At 33.6% G+C, this 17,538-nt stretch overlaps 1 protein-coding gene across 1 annotated transcript in view; it reads right to left on the reverse strand.

Moving 5' to 3' along the window:
* The window catches only part of LOC119689705 (mucin-5AC), a 41,922-nt gene extending 25,147 nt beyond the window's left edge, over positions 1-16,775 (reverse strand). The window contains exons 1-2 of the mRNA XM_038104594.1: positions 16,454-16,775; positions 1,870-5,391 (exon numbers count right to left, since the gene is read on the reverse strand). Of these exons, the coding sequence (XP_037960522.1) occupies positions 1,870-5,259 (3,390 nt within the window). The 5' untranslated portion in view covers positions 5,260-5,391; positions 16,454-16,775. The remainder of the gene's footprint in view (positions 1-1,869; positions 5,392-16,453) is intronic.
* Between the last annotated feature and the right edge of the window lie 763 nt (positions 16,776-17,538).

The following is a 17,538-nucleotide window of genomic DNA, read 5'->3' on the forward strand; positions in this document are numbered from 1 at the left end:
AAATTGCAGTAAATATTTTGAGCGAAAAGTGCTATGCCATGAGATATAGTGCACTCCATCTTATGGAAAAATACATTACAGGTCGTGAATGCTATTTATGAAGATTGATATTACGAACGTAGTTTATTAAAGTATTTTTCATAGAAAACTTGTCAGCAACTAATTTATAAGAAAATTTCAGTAATTCACAAGCAAATTAAAATTAAACTAAATACAATTCATTTCTATAATACAAAATGAAAACTAAAACGAAAACGAAAAGGTAAACCGTTTTAAAAAATCAGAGTTATACATATATTGAATAAGATAGCTATGAGTATTTTAAATTAACCATGGCTATGGATTGCGGTTAAAGTTTCGAAGTGGTTCAGTTTCGTGTTTTGAGGATACTACCAATCAGTGGTTTGCTTTTTTGTATTTTTAGTATAAAGTCATAATAGTTCGGTTTAGATATAGTAAAAAATCAGGATCGTAGGATCTATTTATAGCCATAAAATATGTATTTACACATGTTTTAAAATTGAACTTCGATTGTAAGAACAATTTACTACAACACGCAGATAAGGCAGCTTAAATTTAATCGGCTTCAATTCTTGACAATGCCTAAGAATTATATATGGACATGAAACCAATAGATCCACTGATGACGAACATTTGCTAGTATTAGCCCAACAATACACTTAATTAAAAAATTACCAAATCTATAGGATCTAAAAATTTTCCCAATATAATGACTTATTCTATTCAAAGTGGATTTCTTATCATAGTACAAAAATAATTTTAATTAATAAAAAACTCTAGGTCTCTGCTGCTTAAAAATGCACTCCTAGTAACAGAAGTGAGTTTTGTTTAAAAATATAAAATGTATTGTGCTCTAATTTCTATAAACGTGTTATATGTGTTTTACATGCAAGTTATATCTAAAAGATATAAGAAATCGTTTCTAGTTCACAGAGAACATATCTTGTTTCTTAAAAATAAGAACAAAAAAGAAGAGAGTGTAATCATATTAACATTGAAGATAAGTTATATGTTTAACTAAAAAGATAGAACCCTGAACATAATAAAAACTTTCCTATTTTGAAATGATTATTTTTTTTGATTGGTTTTATAATTGGCTTTGTTAAAATTCCGATCTATCCGATCTATCTATGCAAAGATTTGGCAACAAATTTTGGTCCATTTCTATGTTTTCAACACTTCTATGTTTTTGTCCACTAACCTGTGTTAGTGTGACTTAAATTTAATTTTAATCGAAATCGGTTGCAGTCTCACGGTATCTAGGAGCTCGTAATTTCTAATTTATATAATAATAAAATATATACTTCCACTATCGGATTTATTAAGCCACTACAAAATTCAGTTAAAAATTCTACATTCGCAATTGCAGTTAATTGGCACATGCAGTATTGATTAGCTGTAAGATTTGGTTAATTTGTTTAATAACTGAAAATGGTTCATCATACGATTTAAAAAAAATTTATTTAAAATTTATTAGATAAATTCCTGTTTTGTTTAAACCGAAGAGCAGTATGTGGATATTATGCATTCCTTTCTTGACGCCATACAGCCTAAAAGTAGATTACTAAATTCATTACTATTTCTAACTAACTGTCTTGAGCATCCTCATCCTCATGCTCATTCTCTTCCTCATCCTCATCTGTAGCCTTATTCTTATCCTACACCTACAATATTATTACTATTCCGCAGCATCAGTCCCGGTTGTCCGCATTGTGAGCTAAAATGACGGCTTTCTGTTGTGCTTATGTTAGCTGAGTAGTCTTAGCTGAGAAGTGTTCGTGTGCAATGAATTCATTTTGGGAATAGAATAAAATTGAATAAAATTAAATTTAATGAAATGAAACTTACAACAATTGGCAGCAGTAATTCATGAGTTTCATTGCCACGCCACAAATGTGAATCCTGGGGCACATTTTGTATTTCACATTCCAGCGAATTAATTTTTTCCTGCAGGCGGCTGAGTACGCGAGGACGAGCAATTGGCTTTGAAGGAGCAAATGATTTTGTTGGATTTGTTGCATGTTGATGCAATATACCACTTGGTAAAGTTGTTGTTGTAGTAGTAGTAGTTGTTGTAGTTGGTGTAGTTGGTGTAGTTGGTTTTGGTAAATCTGCTGCTTGCGTTGTTTTGGCATTTGGCTTATTTGTGTTTGTAGCAAGTTTCAAATTTCCAAAAGAAACTTTTCCAGACACATTGTCAACAGCAGCATCAAATGTTGTTCCTGTACTTGTTGTTGTTGCTGCTGTTGCTGTAGCTGTTGCTGTTGTTGTAGTAGCTGATTTTGCTTTACTATTACTTAAAATTTGATCAGTTTGTGTTAAATTTACGCTTTTGTAAATATTTTTTGCTGTTAAGCCTGCAGGCAAGTGGGCTTGGTTGAAAGTTGAAGCCTTTGTGGCAGCAACTGTTGACTGCTGCAATTTAGTGGCTATAATTGTTGGAGCTGTTGTCATTGTTGTTGCTCTCGCTGTTGCTATTGCTGGCTGTGCTGTTATTATGCCACTATTTGATCGTATTGTTTTTAGCATGAGTTTGGCACGTTGTAGTTCCTTTTGGAATTTTCTAAGTTTTGGCACATCGGCTGCCATTGATAAAGCAGCTCCTGATGTTTCTTCCGTTTTCATGGCTGTCAGCTCTTCAACTTCATCAACATTTTCAGACTTTATGTCTATCGTTGTTTGTTCGTTTTTTGGTGCCGTATGGATAGTTCGAGTTGCAGTTACGGGTTGGGTTGCTTTTGTTGTGGAGATTATTGTCGTTGTGGGCTTTAAAGTTACTCTCTTAATTGGTGAGCTTGTTGTGCTTGCGGCATTTGCTGTGATTATGGTTGCTTGGTCAATAGCGCGATGCCCATCCTTAGAAAGCTGCAACTTTGGTATATGTGAAACTATAAATCTGCTGCCAGCACTGCTACTTGGACGAACACTATTTTTATTAGTAGTCAATACGCCAATGTTTCTTTTATTGCCATTAAGACCAGTGCTCTTAGCGACGATGTCGATGTCGATGCCAGCGCCGGCGGCTTTATTAACACCAACATTGCTATTGTTGTTGCTGAGAGTGCTCGCTGTTGCTACTGCAGGTAACTCATTTGCATCTGTTGCTTTCAACTTATTCTGTTTGTTGTGTAGCAACATTTCATTATATAATTCTTTGCTATTGTAAAATTTTGTTGTGGAAAATTCTGGATGTGCGCCCGTTGCGATATTGAATGTTGTTTTGTCAGCCGCACTGCTTGTTGCACTGGAACTTCTTTCGTGAGTCGCTGGTTGCCTGTGTGTGTCGGTGTTGAATTTTGTATTGGCAAAATCAATGTGAGGCATTGACATGACGTCACTGGCAACTCGGTGCATTGGAAGTTCAAAACTTTTCTTAACTCGCCGATCAATGAATTCGTGACCAGCGAAAGCGCCACTTCGGTGATTCATGTTAAAACTGAATTTACCGTGTTTTACATTGAGTTGCTCGACAGATACAGCTGGTCGAAATTGCGGTTCAAGATGTGGCTGAGTAGCTGAAGTAGGATTTGCTATTGGATTTGGATTTGGAGTAGAGTTACCAACTCTCGCTGTACCAGTGCCAGTGGCTGTAGCAACGCTGGCTTCTGTTCCCACAAATTCATTCAAACGGAACTTCTGCTCGATTTCCGTAATAACACCATCCTTTTCGGCCAACACTTTTCCTGTAAAGTCACTTATCGAATCTCTATTTAACAATGCCGGTGCATATCGATTGAGTTGTGCACTGTCAACACTATCGGACCGACTAGTAGATGTTGTTTTTTCTTGTCGCAGTTCCACTTCATTTGGCAACAGATTTTGTTGTTGTTCCTCCATGTCAATGGAGTTATGGTGCTGTGTGTAGCCTGTGCGCTCTTCTACTAGTTTTTTATTCGAATCACGTATAATTGGATTAAAATCCTCAATTTTCATTGGAAACAAATCGATTATGTTTAGCTTACTTGGAGCATTGTTTCTATTCCTTTTTGCATAGCTGCTGTAGTGGTCATTGTTGTTGGATTCGTCGCCGGGAGTATTTTCATCAACTTCATATTCGAGTTGCTGTACAAAGCTTGTAGTAGTAAACTCAGGCGTAACTGTTGTTTCCATAGTTGTAGTTTCAGTTCCAATTGTTGTCGTTGCATCCATTGAAGAAGCTGTTGTCGTTGCCGCTGAAGCTTCAGCTGAAGCAGTTGTCGTCGCTGTTAGCCCATTGAACTCATCAGTTACAATTTCAGCCAGTTTAATGCGATACAAGCCATTGCCAAGCTTACCTTCAGTATGTATATCATTATTCAATGTCCTTAAAGTGCCGGTGTGTATCTCCGGCGACTCCAGGGACTGTTTCGCCACCGCATCTGCAACATTCTCAGCTAATACAGCTGCCAACTTTCTATTATTACTTTGCTGTGTCTGCATTTCCGTTTCACTAGTTGTCTGCTGATTTATCATTAAATTCGCTGTTGCTGTTGCTGTTGCTGTTACTTGTGGTGCTGATGTTGGCGTTGGTGTTGGTGTTGCTGTTGCTGCTGTTGGCTCTATTGGTTCTGTTGTTTCTGCGCTACCAGCAATTTCTATTTCAAACTGTTCATTTGTGTGGTGCAAATCACTTTGTGCCACCGCACCCGGCTTGTTAATCCCCATTGTTGCGCGGATATTATTTTTCTGGGTCTTAGCAGTTTCGCTTTGTGTTGGTGTGAGTACCTCATATCCGCCCTTTTTACTGACTTGATTTGGCACTTCCGTACGTGTGCTGCCAGCTGAACTGGTGCTGGATTTTGTTGTATTTTCCACTATCAATTCTGTTGTCTTTGTTTTCGCTAATGTTGGCACCGTTGCCAGCACTGGCATCGTTCTGCTTTGCTGATCAGGTCTTATTGGTGTAGTTGTAGCAGTTGTTGCTGTTGTCATTGTTGCCGTTATTGTTGTTGCTGTTGCTGTTGCTGGTGTTTCGGTTTGGCTTTTAGTATTAACTTCACCAGCAGCAACTGCATCAGTTTCGGTTTCGGTTTCTACGTACGCGACATTAGTTATCGTTGAAGGCGTATTTGAAAATCGTTCTGTTGTTGCTGTTGTTGTTCCTGCCGTTGTTGTTACTGTTGCTTTTGCTGTATCTACATTAGCTGACCACTTTGGCCCGGGGGTTGTGTGAAAATTTGTTGTTTCAGCTTCAACATTTGAGTGACCAAACACCAAAATTGCTGCAGTCACAAATGTTAATATGCAGATTTTTTTCATTTTAGTTCAGCCAATTTTCTATAATAAAGTTTCTGTTGTTTCTCTTAGCTTTTTTTTTTGATTTGTTTTTCCGATTTAATTGCTAAGTTGCCTTTTTACGAAATTGCTGCTACTGTTTTTTGTTATTATACACTGCAAAAACATGTAGAGAATAGATTCGTTAATGCAATGATAAAAAGAGAAGAAATTGCGGAATTAATATTTCATATAATATAAATATTTTTATCAAAAGTTTCCCTGAAGACGACTATCGAATATAGTCGAAATATCGGAAACATATTTTAATAATATATTAATTGTTTCTAAATATAAATAATAAATTATAGTTTTTTTATTTCTATTTAAATGACCAATTAGCCCAATAATAAATTATTATATAAATATTTTTAATATATTTTATATACAGTTAATTCATTTGAAAAGACTGAAGAAACCAGAAAGATAAAGAGATATATCATATTAAAACTATTTTTATAAATTAAACCTTAAATGACTGTATTAAGGTTTAAACTATAACTACTACCACATAATTTTAATGTATAAAATATTTAATGTCAGTAGAAACCAATTATTTCTCTTAAGTAACTATAATTTAGGAATTATTAAAATGTCAGATTCCAAATAAAGTTCATAAAAAAAACTACATTTTAAAGAAAATTATGAAATAAAAAAGTAATCAAAAGAAGTTGCATTATAAACATCTTAAAGAAAGCATATTTTAACATGAGCCTATATACAGATCATAACAAAAGTCTAAAATTTACAAGTATATAAATAATATCACAATGATAACTAATTCGAGTTAATTCAACGGTTAAATATTTTTTAAGTTAAGCTAACGGCTGTCACCTTATATGCCAGTATAACAAAAATACTAAAGATCTAATAAACTGACTCAAACTGATCTTTTTTGTCTTAACAACATAATTTATGACTCACAAGAAATCTATTATACTTAAAGGATAAAACCTAACAACGACTTTTTGAAAAAAATTGTTGATATTTAAGAGTTCATATATAGTTTTTGAACCAGGACCCTGGTAAGTATGGTGTGTCAAGTCTTACACGCGTGAGTTAATTTTGCACTTGACTTTTGTTGTTCAAAAATGGATATTTATAAATCTATTGTTGTTATTTCACGAGCAAATGTACTTGCTTTGTTAAGTTAGAAAAAACGCGTAAACTACAGCTATATATAAGCTTGTTTGACTTTTGCAGTGTTTGCCGTTAAATGTCTGTAGTATTTCTATCGAATACAAAAATCTAGAATCTATTGATGCTCAGAAATTCCATAAAGTAATAAATATTTGTGGCATTGCTGAATTACTGTGGCATTAGCTTTTATCATTTTTGTTGGTATTCGGTAAAATATCAGTTTATTGTAATTTTGTCTTAAATTTTTGAGTCGTTACGTGGAAAATATTTTAAAAGCCGATTTTTGTTTTTTAATGTTTCAACTTTTATTTCGTACGGTGTATTTGTGTATCTCTAATCGTGATTCGGCAAATTCGCCTTTGCTTACATCAGGAGAATTCCTAATATTCCTAATTTTTTTTGCTAGTTTCTTGCCTTATGTACAATAATATATAAATAAAACAAAACAAATAAAAAACTGTGACAAATCTCTTTTGAAATTATATCTGGAAAGAGTTAAGACGTTTGTCATTTTATTACTTTACCTATATTCGAGTTACCGAACAACTTCTGAATACTCATATTATAAATGACTATTTTCCCATACTATGATAATGATATATATGATATATAATATACATATATATATATACTAGCTGACCCGGCGAACGTTGTTTCCCCTTGCAATTAATTTTCCTGGCGTTCGTTGCGTTGCTCTTAACTTTCATTGTATCCTGGTTTCTTACATCTTCATTGTTCTCTGCCGATCTATTTAACCGACGGTTCTGGAGTAATTGTGAATTCCGAATCCGTCGACCAATACTTCTTCCTCGTCCACGAAGATTGTTTTTTTTTGTACGATATTTTTATCTTTATATATATAATTCTTCTTTTTTGTGTGTTGAATTTTTGAATTCGCTGGATTTACCAAGAATACCACCACATTACTTAAGATTAAAAATTGGCTCACCTATAATTATGCTGCGGAATTTAAATGCACTTAAGCTATGCAACGGCAGTTTTACGATTCATTTTACAAATCAAAGTAAGCATGAATAAATTTAAAATTTTTAATATAAATGTATATGGATACCAAAAAATAAAAAATTGATTAACAAAACATTATCCAGTGGGAAAAATTGTGAATCTAAACCTTCCTTGAATCCACTTGAACACACACAAAAAATTTCATCAAAATCGGTTCAGCCGTTTAGGAGGAGTTCACTGTCAACACACGTACAGAAGAATTATATATATAAGATAATGATATATATATGCAATAACAAATTTGATTAAAATATATAATTATTATATTTTGAATCATTTATAAAATAATGACAATATTTAATGACATTATTTTCTCACAATGAAAACCACACTCTCTTTCAATTAGATCAAATTAGTGCCACTAAATAGCGCTTAAGGATTAAAATGTGCTTCATTGAATATTATGCGCTCTTTATAAAGAATTATTATCAACATTAGCACTTTTATTACTATAAATAATAATAATAACTATTTTTCTGCTATGCAAAAGAGACTCAAAATTTGGTTTAAGCTAAAATTAACATTTTTCCATGGTCATTTTAAATAAATCACAGCAGTTGTTGTTGAAGTTGATCAATTTTTAATAAGCCATTAACAAATATGCACAAATATGCGAATGTATGCAAATAACAAGATTTTATTTGAATAAATAAAACTGTGAGTTTTTTGTGTGTGTAGTAAACATTGAAGGCAAATTACCCACAGGAGAATTTCTAATCAAAAATTTGGATCAAATTCATTTAGCTAATATTCTTTATATGTGCACTTCACAAACAAAATCAAAACAAAACACAACAGAGATTTGCTTTCGTTGCAAAAACGTAATTTGATGAATTTTTATTTTCACTTACAAACAGACAAACAGGCAAACAGACAAAGAAACACAAACATATAGACAAAGTATCTAAATACATAGTCTGTATAATGTATAATATATGCTCGCTGTTAAACAACAGCTTCTGTCTTACGGAGCCACATAAAAATGAACCAGTTGAGTTTTACATATGCTTTCCATACGCTTATACGCCTCCCATATACTCGGTGGAAGCTGTGGTGTGCTGTGCCGTCACTCATACGCACTGTTGTTCTGTGAGTTGAGATTTATTGAGGCAAGTATGGCAAGTATGGCAAGTATCGCATGTGTGGCGTTGTGTTTAGTTTAAATGTCAATGTAATTGTGCTAAGATGACTGTACATATTTATCTACATTTATTTTGACAAATTCACAAATAAGCTCTTCTTGTCTTGGTATGCGTGCAATGCTTTAATTAATGTTTATACGACAACATAAACTCATAAAGACAAGCCCGTAAGACCGAGAATGAAGCAGTAAAGAGCGGTAAAGAGCGGTAAAGAGCGGTAAAGAGCAGTTAAGAGCAGTAAAAGCAAAATGCTTCAAATTGTAGAAAATTACGCATTTTCCAACTACGATTGTATCTGAGAGTGGTACACTATTGTGCGATATGTGCGTGTGTGTGTTGCCTTGCAATTTAATGGCTTTAATTTCTACTGAATTCAATGTTCTTCCAGAATTCTATACACTTGCACATACAGGACGAAAAGCGCACCTACACATGCAATTTGTTATATTTTTATGGCACACATGCACACATGCACAGATGCACAGATACACAGATACACAAATAAACAGATGCGCACACATAAGCAGATGAAGCAGATGAATTGCTGTGAAAATATTGTTTTCTTTAATGCAATCATAAATATCTGTTTATGCACAATAATTAATCATTTCATTTATACGTAGAACGGCACATTTTCGAATCTATATCGCACACACACTCGTGCGAGTGGATGTGTGTTTCGTATCTACAAATTGCGGGAAATTGATTTCATACATATTTTTAAAAGCAATTTCGTTCCATTTTGTTTAACTGCTGCTGTGACTCGCACATAAATGAACTGTAATCACGTTTCCATTGAATCCAATGGTTCCAAATTAATAAATAGTTTGTTTGTTAGTTTATATTGAAGGCAGCATAATATGTCATTAGAAAGCAGTTCACGCCAACTGTAATAAAATGACTATCAGGATGTTGTTATGTGTTTGACCTAATGTGTATTTGAAAACGTAATGGCGACAACAAAGAAAAGGAAATGTTGATAACTGAAACCAAAATCGATTACCGATCCTGTTTTAGTTTCAACAGATTAATCTTTTCAATATTTCAATTAAAACTTATTAACTAAGATATACACATATATATTTAAAATGAGAATGACGTGCTTCGTAGCATAATAGGTGGAGGACTCTGGTTAAGATAGGCATTTTGATCGCAAGATATGGACTAAGTGTTCACTTAAGAAAGACTGGAATAATGATCTAAATACTTTTGAGAGTATGGAAAGAATACAAATTGAGTGGTAGGCATTTTGATCGCAAGATGTGGACTAAGTGTTCACTTAAGAAAGACTGAAATAATGATCTAAATACATTTGAGAGAATGGAAAGAATACAAATTGAGTGGTAGGCATTTGGATCGCAAGATATGGACTAATTGTTCATTTAAGAAAGACTGGAATAATGATCTAAATACTTTTGAGAGTATGGAAAGAATACAAATTGAGTGGTAGGCATTTTGATCGCAAGATGTGGACTAAGTGTTCACTTAAGAAAGACTGAAATAATGATCTAAATACATTTGAGAGAATGGAAAGAATACAAATTGAGTGGTAGGCATTTGGATCGCAAGATATGGACTAATTGTTCATTTAAGAAAGACTGGAATAATGATCTAAATACTTTTGAGAGTATGGAAAGAATACAAATTGAGCGATATGACTTAACATCATTACGTTGTTTACTGGGTGTTAGTTTTATTTTGATTTCAGTGACTGTTCATTGTACTCATTGGAAATGAGTGTGTTTTATCGAATACACATTTTTCGCCTTATGTTAAATGATAAATGCTACTACATCATTAGGTGGTTATTTCAAAATTTTTGCTGTTATGAGGTCACAGTTTTGCTTATTCTTATTTATTTAATTCTTAATTGACAATTCCATTTGATGGAGTTAATACAGGTAGTAGAAACAGCACTCTGTGACGGGGTCTTTATTGATATAGTGTGAAAAAAACAAATGATTTGCAAAAAGCTAAGCTTTTCTAATAGGAGTTTTCGCGCAAGTACAGTTGGGCTTTTGTGGCAGAGGTTAATATGTTATTTTATTATTATCATATTACTATATTCGTATTAAGTTGGAAATCGATTATGTAGCTTTATTAATCTTGTATCGTTTATTCATATCACATTAGAACCATTTGTTATGGAGTTGGGATGAAAAGGCTAGTTGGTAAAAAAAATCTTACCTTAATTTACTGAACTTAGCACTGATTTTTTTATCTATATCAGGTGGCACTTTATTTTAATGGAGCACTACTTTTTTCTTTTGCAAATCAGGTCTTTTTACAGAAATATTTGCATTCAAATGAGCCCAAAGGGTGCAATAATAAACTGAGAAAATGACTTTACTAGTTTGGAGGCAATCTACTAACAAAGTTCCTGATGCTAGTACCTTGGATTCCGGATTAAAAATACGCTTTAGCTTCTTCTTTTCATCATAGTGATGGTGAATTCAAAAATGTCGCCCACAGTGATGAAAACAGACAATAATTTATGTTATCCTCTCTGAAACGCTTGAGAAGTTGGTAACAAAATTGAGTTCGATTATGTTTTCGTTGCATTGTTAACGACTGTGACTCTGACACCCATTGGGGTCACAGATTTCTGAAACCCAAGACAGACTTCACATCAAATATTCCTCACTGTACCACATTATTTATTTAGAACTTTAATTAAATCTTTGTCAGTCAATCAATGATTGTCCAAAACCAAATTTTGTATTTGTGCGATGGTTTTAAGTGATGATAAGGCTTATGCGGCCACCTTTAAACTAACCAGTCCACTTGAAAACATTGTTGTTGCGATGCAGAATCAACTGGCACATTCACCATAACGTCATGAATTCCCATTGCCTTTGAACCTAATAATGTGTTACGAATGTTAAAATGCTTTTATCCTTATAAGCCGCCTAACAAAAATTTTATTAAATTAATTATTCCTCACTGCAATCCTTTGCTCCTGTAATTTGGGTAATTAAAGCCGAGAATAAATGAATTTTACATTTTATTTTCCAAATTTTCATTTTGTTTCAAACAATTTTTGGTTATAATGAATTCATAGCAAATTTAATTGCACTCCAGTGGATATGAAGCACGTATGGACCACGTAATATAGCAGATATATTGTCGAATTATTTCACTGGGTTTTATTCCAAAAATATTTCCTAACGATATGAAGTAGACACGTTGTTATTTTATTTTAATTAATTGCGTACCGCAAACTAACAATTCTCAGCTTGTTTTAGATTTCGCATTTGAGATGTAAAACGAAGTAATTTAGAATATTAATTATATTTTCATTTTTTGGGATTAAATGAAATCATGAAGTTATTCGTATCATATTTGCATGGAAGATACCCGAAGTTTAAAGTATCTATAAATAGCTGGTGCCAGATTAAAATTTCTCGATGATATGCAGAAATACTCTCTAATGAGTTTCAGATATAATGCTTTCACTGTAATGCTTACGGGACTTGAATTTAATACTTGAAAAATGACGAGAAAAGAACGGTTTAATGTTCATTTAAAAACACGAAATGATTGCTTTTATTTCATTTTAGGAACAAATAATCTTCATTATATTTATTTATTGTGATATATATATACATATACCTATATATATATTGTAATAATGTACACATCCACACCAAATCATTAAAAAGGTTTTTAAAAATAAGGAAAATATCGACAAAAATATTTTCGCTAATAATTTCCACGTTCTTGACTTCGTTTGCTTACTTTTCCACATAATCGCAAGTCGTGATTTAAATATACGATATTCAAAGGCACTCAATAAACACTTCAATGAAGGCAGTATCGCATAGATACAATTTTCAGACTTTCAAAAATATTCACTGAAAGCAGTGGAAGAGCCAGCGCTTAGCGAAATGGAAAAATGTGGCGTTCCACAAAACTTTTCTGTGGTGTCTGCATGAAGAAGATTAATTTTATAAAATACAATGAGGATATGGAATGGCTTTTATTTGTTATAATTAAATTTCGTTTTCTAAAAGCTGTAAAAAATTCCAACAATACATTATCAAAAGTTACTTATTCAGTAGATAAGTAAATCTAACATTATTATTAATATTTGTTATCCGTTTCACTAAAATAAGACGACACTAGCTAAGTTAGATAAGTTAGATTCTGTAGAACTCTAGAATTATTTACACACACCCACATCAAAAAACATGATCCTTGTAATAAGTCACATCGTTCTATTATTATGAAAATGAAATCCTCAAAATAAAGTATGGAGGTATGTGGGTTTCGTCTAGATATTATACATAGTTATTGAAAAGCCTATAGCACAGGAACCAAGATCTATTCAGTTAACCTCGGAGTTTGTATATTCCACCACCTTTGCAACTCTATTTACATATCTAAAGCAGAAGTTTTTGCCTTTCTACATACTTGAAATAAAGAACCTCTGACCTTATCCACAAAAGCAACTCGGAAGTATATAAGATAATATCTTTTCTTACAAAACCGAGCAAGGACCGGTTTGCGCTGTCAAAAATGTTAGAGATCATGTTTACCGACACTATTATACATAGTTCTTGAAAAGACTATAGCACAGGAACCAGAATCTATTTTCTTAACCTCGGAGTTTGTATATTCCATCACCTTCGCAACTCTATTTACATATCTAAAGCAGACCATTTTTCGTTGGGTTGAACTGAGAGCAACTTCTCTACTTGTAATTTTAGTGTAGTATTTCTCAAAAGAACTGAAATCCGCATGCTTGGTTGATTATTGGAACAAAACTTAAATTTTTATTGGATATGCTTTAATTTAGGAGACCATAACCATTAACAAAAATGTGTTTCAAACATAGAATTGAAACTTATTTCAATTGTAGAATAACTAACATAAACAATACATGATAGATATGCTTAACAGAAGAAACCATTGAAGACAACCAAATTATGTTCTAGACTTTGGTTGCACCGGCGATCCCAATGATCTACAATTGCGTATTGGTCGATTGTGTCACCGTATAAAGAAAATTTAAAGGTTTCAAAATAACCTTGAATCATGGCAAAGCTTAAAATGCCTTGTAGTGGGAGGTTTTGGAGTTTCTAAAAATCCTCAAAAAAGAAGCCTATAAAATAGTAAAATGCTGCACCACATGGGTTTGACAATGACAAAGCAGATGTAAAACACTTTCATTGTCCTCTTCACAACTGCGGCATGGATAGTTATAAAGGAGATTTAATCTTTTAGCATAGTTCACTAATCGGTTGAGACTTGTAAGCACACCGTGCCTAATTTCCATTCATATTGTTGAATCTTTTCATCTTTTATCAAGATATGCCCAGATATATTGTGTGTCAAATATCTACCAGAAGCACCTCGTCTGGCTAGTCTCTCTATATTGCAATTGCAATATAGAAAATATACCTATCTTTAGAACCCAGCATATAGAGACATCAGACTGCGTCGATATCACGTTCAAAAATGTGAACCAAACAAAAACCGTCCTGGATTTAAACTGGAATTGACCCTAAGATTTTAAAATAGCTTGACAATCTGATACACTCCTCAAGAGCTATTACTTCTATCTGAAACACACCCCCTGTGGGTAAGGAATTAGAATATTGCTTGTCGTAAGTGACGACTAAGATTCCGGTGCTATGCCGACACTGTTCACAAGTGTGCATGGTAGTAAGTGACACGGCACTTGCGACACCCGACAGAAGGTGTAAAACTGATTCTACGGGGGTCAGGTGCCCACATCATCGACTGTGCTAACCAACTGAGGTTGGCAATGTTGTAGTGGCTGTAGTTAATACCAAAACTTACGCGGAAAGAATGATTGGCATTTATGTATCATCATTTGGCGTGGTGTTGCGTTTTCATAAACGGGTGCTGTGACGCAAAGATCAGCAGAGGTTGGATGGGGCTCGCTCCTTAACAAGGAGGAAATTGTGTTTAAAACATATAACTTCATTGGTGCTGACGAAAATTCATTAGAATTTCTAATGGATACAATTGATACAAGTGTCTGTAGAGCACCGTGGTGTTAAGCCTTAAACAACACTGTTACTATCTGAAACACAGCGTAATGATCGTGAAGACTATAGTGTATAGAATTATTCAGTTCTTTTGAAAAAGCTTCCTGTCAGCAATGCTAACTATTTTTAAACCATCAGTAAAAATGGTTACACTCTCCTCTAAAGAGGGATCTCAAGACAGCCGTATATCTCTAGATGAAATTCGCTTCAAGCTTCCTATCGAAATTGCAAATGCGAGAGGTGTAATTTAGAAAGAAGTCGTATCCGTAGTCACTAAATCCACATTGCGAATCCACTTAAAGTTAAGTCTAAAAGTAGACGATGCTGTCATTTTTTTACTAATAAGACCAAGTGATATACTCTAGACTTACTATACAGTCTTGTAGTGTTTAAAATGATTGTCACTATTACTAAGGCCTGTAAGTATCTTTACCAGTCGTCATTACCCAGCATAAAAAGATGTTTAGATTCTGATATATTTTATACATATTCTAGACTTTAGTTAGAATCGTTGATGCTAACAGTATGGCCTGTAGGTATCTACACTACTTTCCGTAAACCGCAAAAAATATATTTAAGTGTTTTAATTCTGTTCCTTTATACATATAGGTAAATCGTTATAATTGTTGAAAAGGTGTGATCCAAATATTCCGTTCTGGCAATGGATTATTGACATAAATTTCAGAGTCAACGTGAAAGTTAAGAGTATGCGTCACATTGTCAGTAACTGAACGTACTTAATAGTAAAATATTGTGGCATTTTATTAGTTTCTGTAGCCTCAACTAATAATTTCATTCATTGGGCTGCAATCTTAATAAAGAGCCAATTAGAACTACACAGCCAATAAGCTTAGGCTAATCGACCTTCTCTGATGTGATACCCTAAATTAAGAGGCGAAACAGTTTTCTTGCGTTATTCTTTTTGCAGGAACGTTCTTTATTAAGAGCAAGTAAAAAATGTTCAAAGCAAAAATGGAGCGCAATTTAAAGTGCTGTGAAGCGTTGTAGAAATATAAAAATTGAATAAAAAAACCAAAATATGTAGAAAGAAAAATATAAAAAAAATGTTTTTTTTTGGCACACAAATATAAAGAAAAACGTGGCAAAAACCAAATATTTCCTCTATTGCCTTACTTTTGGCGCACCACACACAGCCACAGCCACAGACACAAACCGAAAACCTTGCCACTTTTATGTTACTTTCTACAACATAAATATACCGAAACACGCCATACATTTATGTGCCGAACTGTATATGGTCTTGCGGCAGTCGAGGATTTATATCTGTGCATATCTATTTGCCAAAAAAGAAATTACAGTTAAGCAGCACAAAAAAGTGGGCTACATGAACTCGCATTTATCTCTATCTTACGCCAAAGACTCAATTCCGTGCTAGGAAAGGAGCCACGCACCCCACCATCGAGTCGCAGCCGAAAGTGTGTCCTTGAGTAATCCACAATTTTCTAGTTTTTTGCCTTCAATATTTTAGGTTATCTATTATTATAATTTTTTGTCTTATTTTATTTATTTATTTTTTTTTTGTTGAACATTTAAATACCCGAAAAAAGTAATAAAAATAGCCACCAAATTCCAAATAAGGACACCACACGCCACACAAAACGTGTGACAATAGCGCAATAGCGACTATTTACAATGACGGTCTCAAAATACAGTAACAGCCCTTGGAACCACTCACTGCTAATGTGGGTATATTATCTAAATGATTTCATTGAAGTATTCGCTTGAGCTGTTAAAATTTCTTAATACAAATATTAAAAATATTTATATATAAAACATTATATGTATAAACTTATAACTTGTAAATAATAAATATTGCAGTAGGTTTTGGCTTACCCTATTATGCATCTAATACAATATATCGCAATTGCATCGCACAGTTTGGCATTGCGATTTTAGTTTTATTATGCAATTTAACTTCAATTTATTTTTTACAGTGTATTGCAATGCACTTCAACTCTGCTATATCAATTCGAATATTAAAAAAAAAAATTATTTAGTTTCAGTTTTTTAATCGAAAATTTCAAGCACATTTCAAACACGTCGCATATTTCAAAAACAAATTAAACTCATTAACATATTTATTTATGTTCACTTGTCGACTGGAATTGGGTATGAGTCCTGCTCGTCCGATTTGTATGAAAGAAACTCCGCTACTGAAATCGTACTAAGGATGCTGCGGCATTTCATAGCATCATTCACAGTTTTTACTTGTAAAGCTTCACTTGTTTTGTTGCCCAAATGCTGTGCTCACAGTGAACAAATCTCTCAACACGCACGAATATCCCTGTCTCTTTGCTTCAAGCAACAATAGTGGGAAGTTTCAAGGGTGAAACACAGGCATTTGCTTTGACACAAATGTTGCGCAACATTTCTTAGCAACATTTGCAGTTGTTTTGGTTGCTAGAGTTTCTGTCGTCTTCCGCGTGAAACTCAGAAGCTTTTCATTGATTTTTTCCTCCTCGCCGCACTTATGCTAATGCTATCTCAAATGCTATGTGAGTGCATGAATGATGTTGTACGAGTTGTTACATACACACGCACATATACATTTAAATAGTGTCTCTTCCTTAGGAATTGTTTGTTGTTGGTGTAGGGGAGCGCAAAGTGAGTTTGTTTACATGTCAACACGCTACAGCGAAAGCGTGTTTAGCATCATTGTCTGCGACATATTTCTCATGGGCACGCCGTCATCATTAAGTAAAGCCTTCATGTAATGACTATTAAAGTAATTGTTTATCGCTGATGTGTTTGGAAATCGATGAAGGTAAAAGAATAACTACTGCATTGCGTCTTGCTCAAATATAGTTTTACCTAAATTAACTGAAATGGAATAGTCACAATGTCAGCCCACATACCAGATGATACACACTCGCAGGCACCAAACCCAAACGAAAATATGGGAATACTTTTAATAAGTA

This window comes from Teleopsis dalmanni, chromosome X (genome assembly GCF_002237135.1).
Source record: "Teleopsis dalmanni isolate 2A chromosome X, ASM223713v2, whole genome shotgun sequence".
In the NCBI taxonomy this organism is placed as follows: Eukaryota; Metazoa; Arthropoda; class Insecta; order Diptera; family Diopsidae; genus Teleopsis; species Teleopsis dalmanni.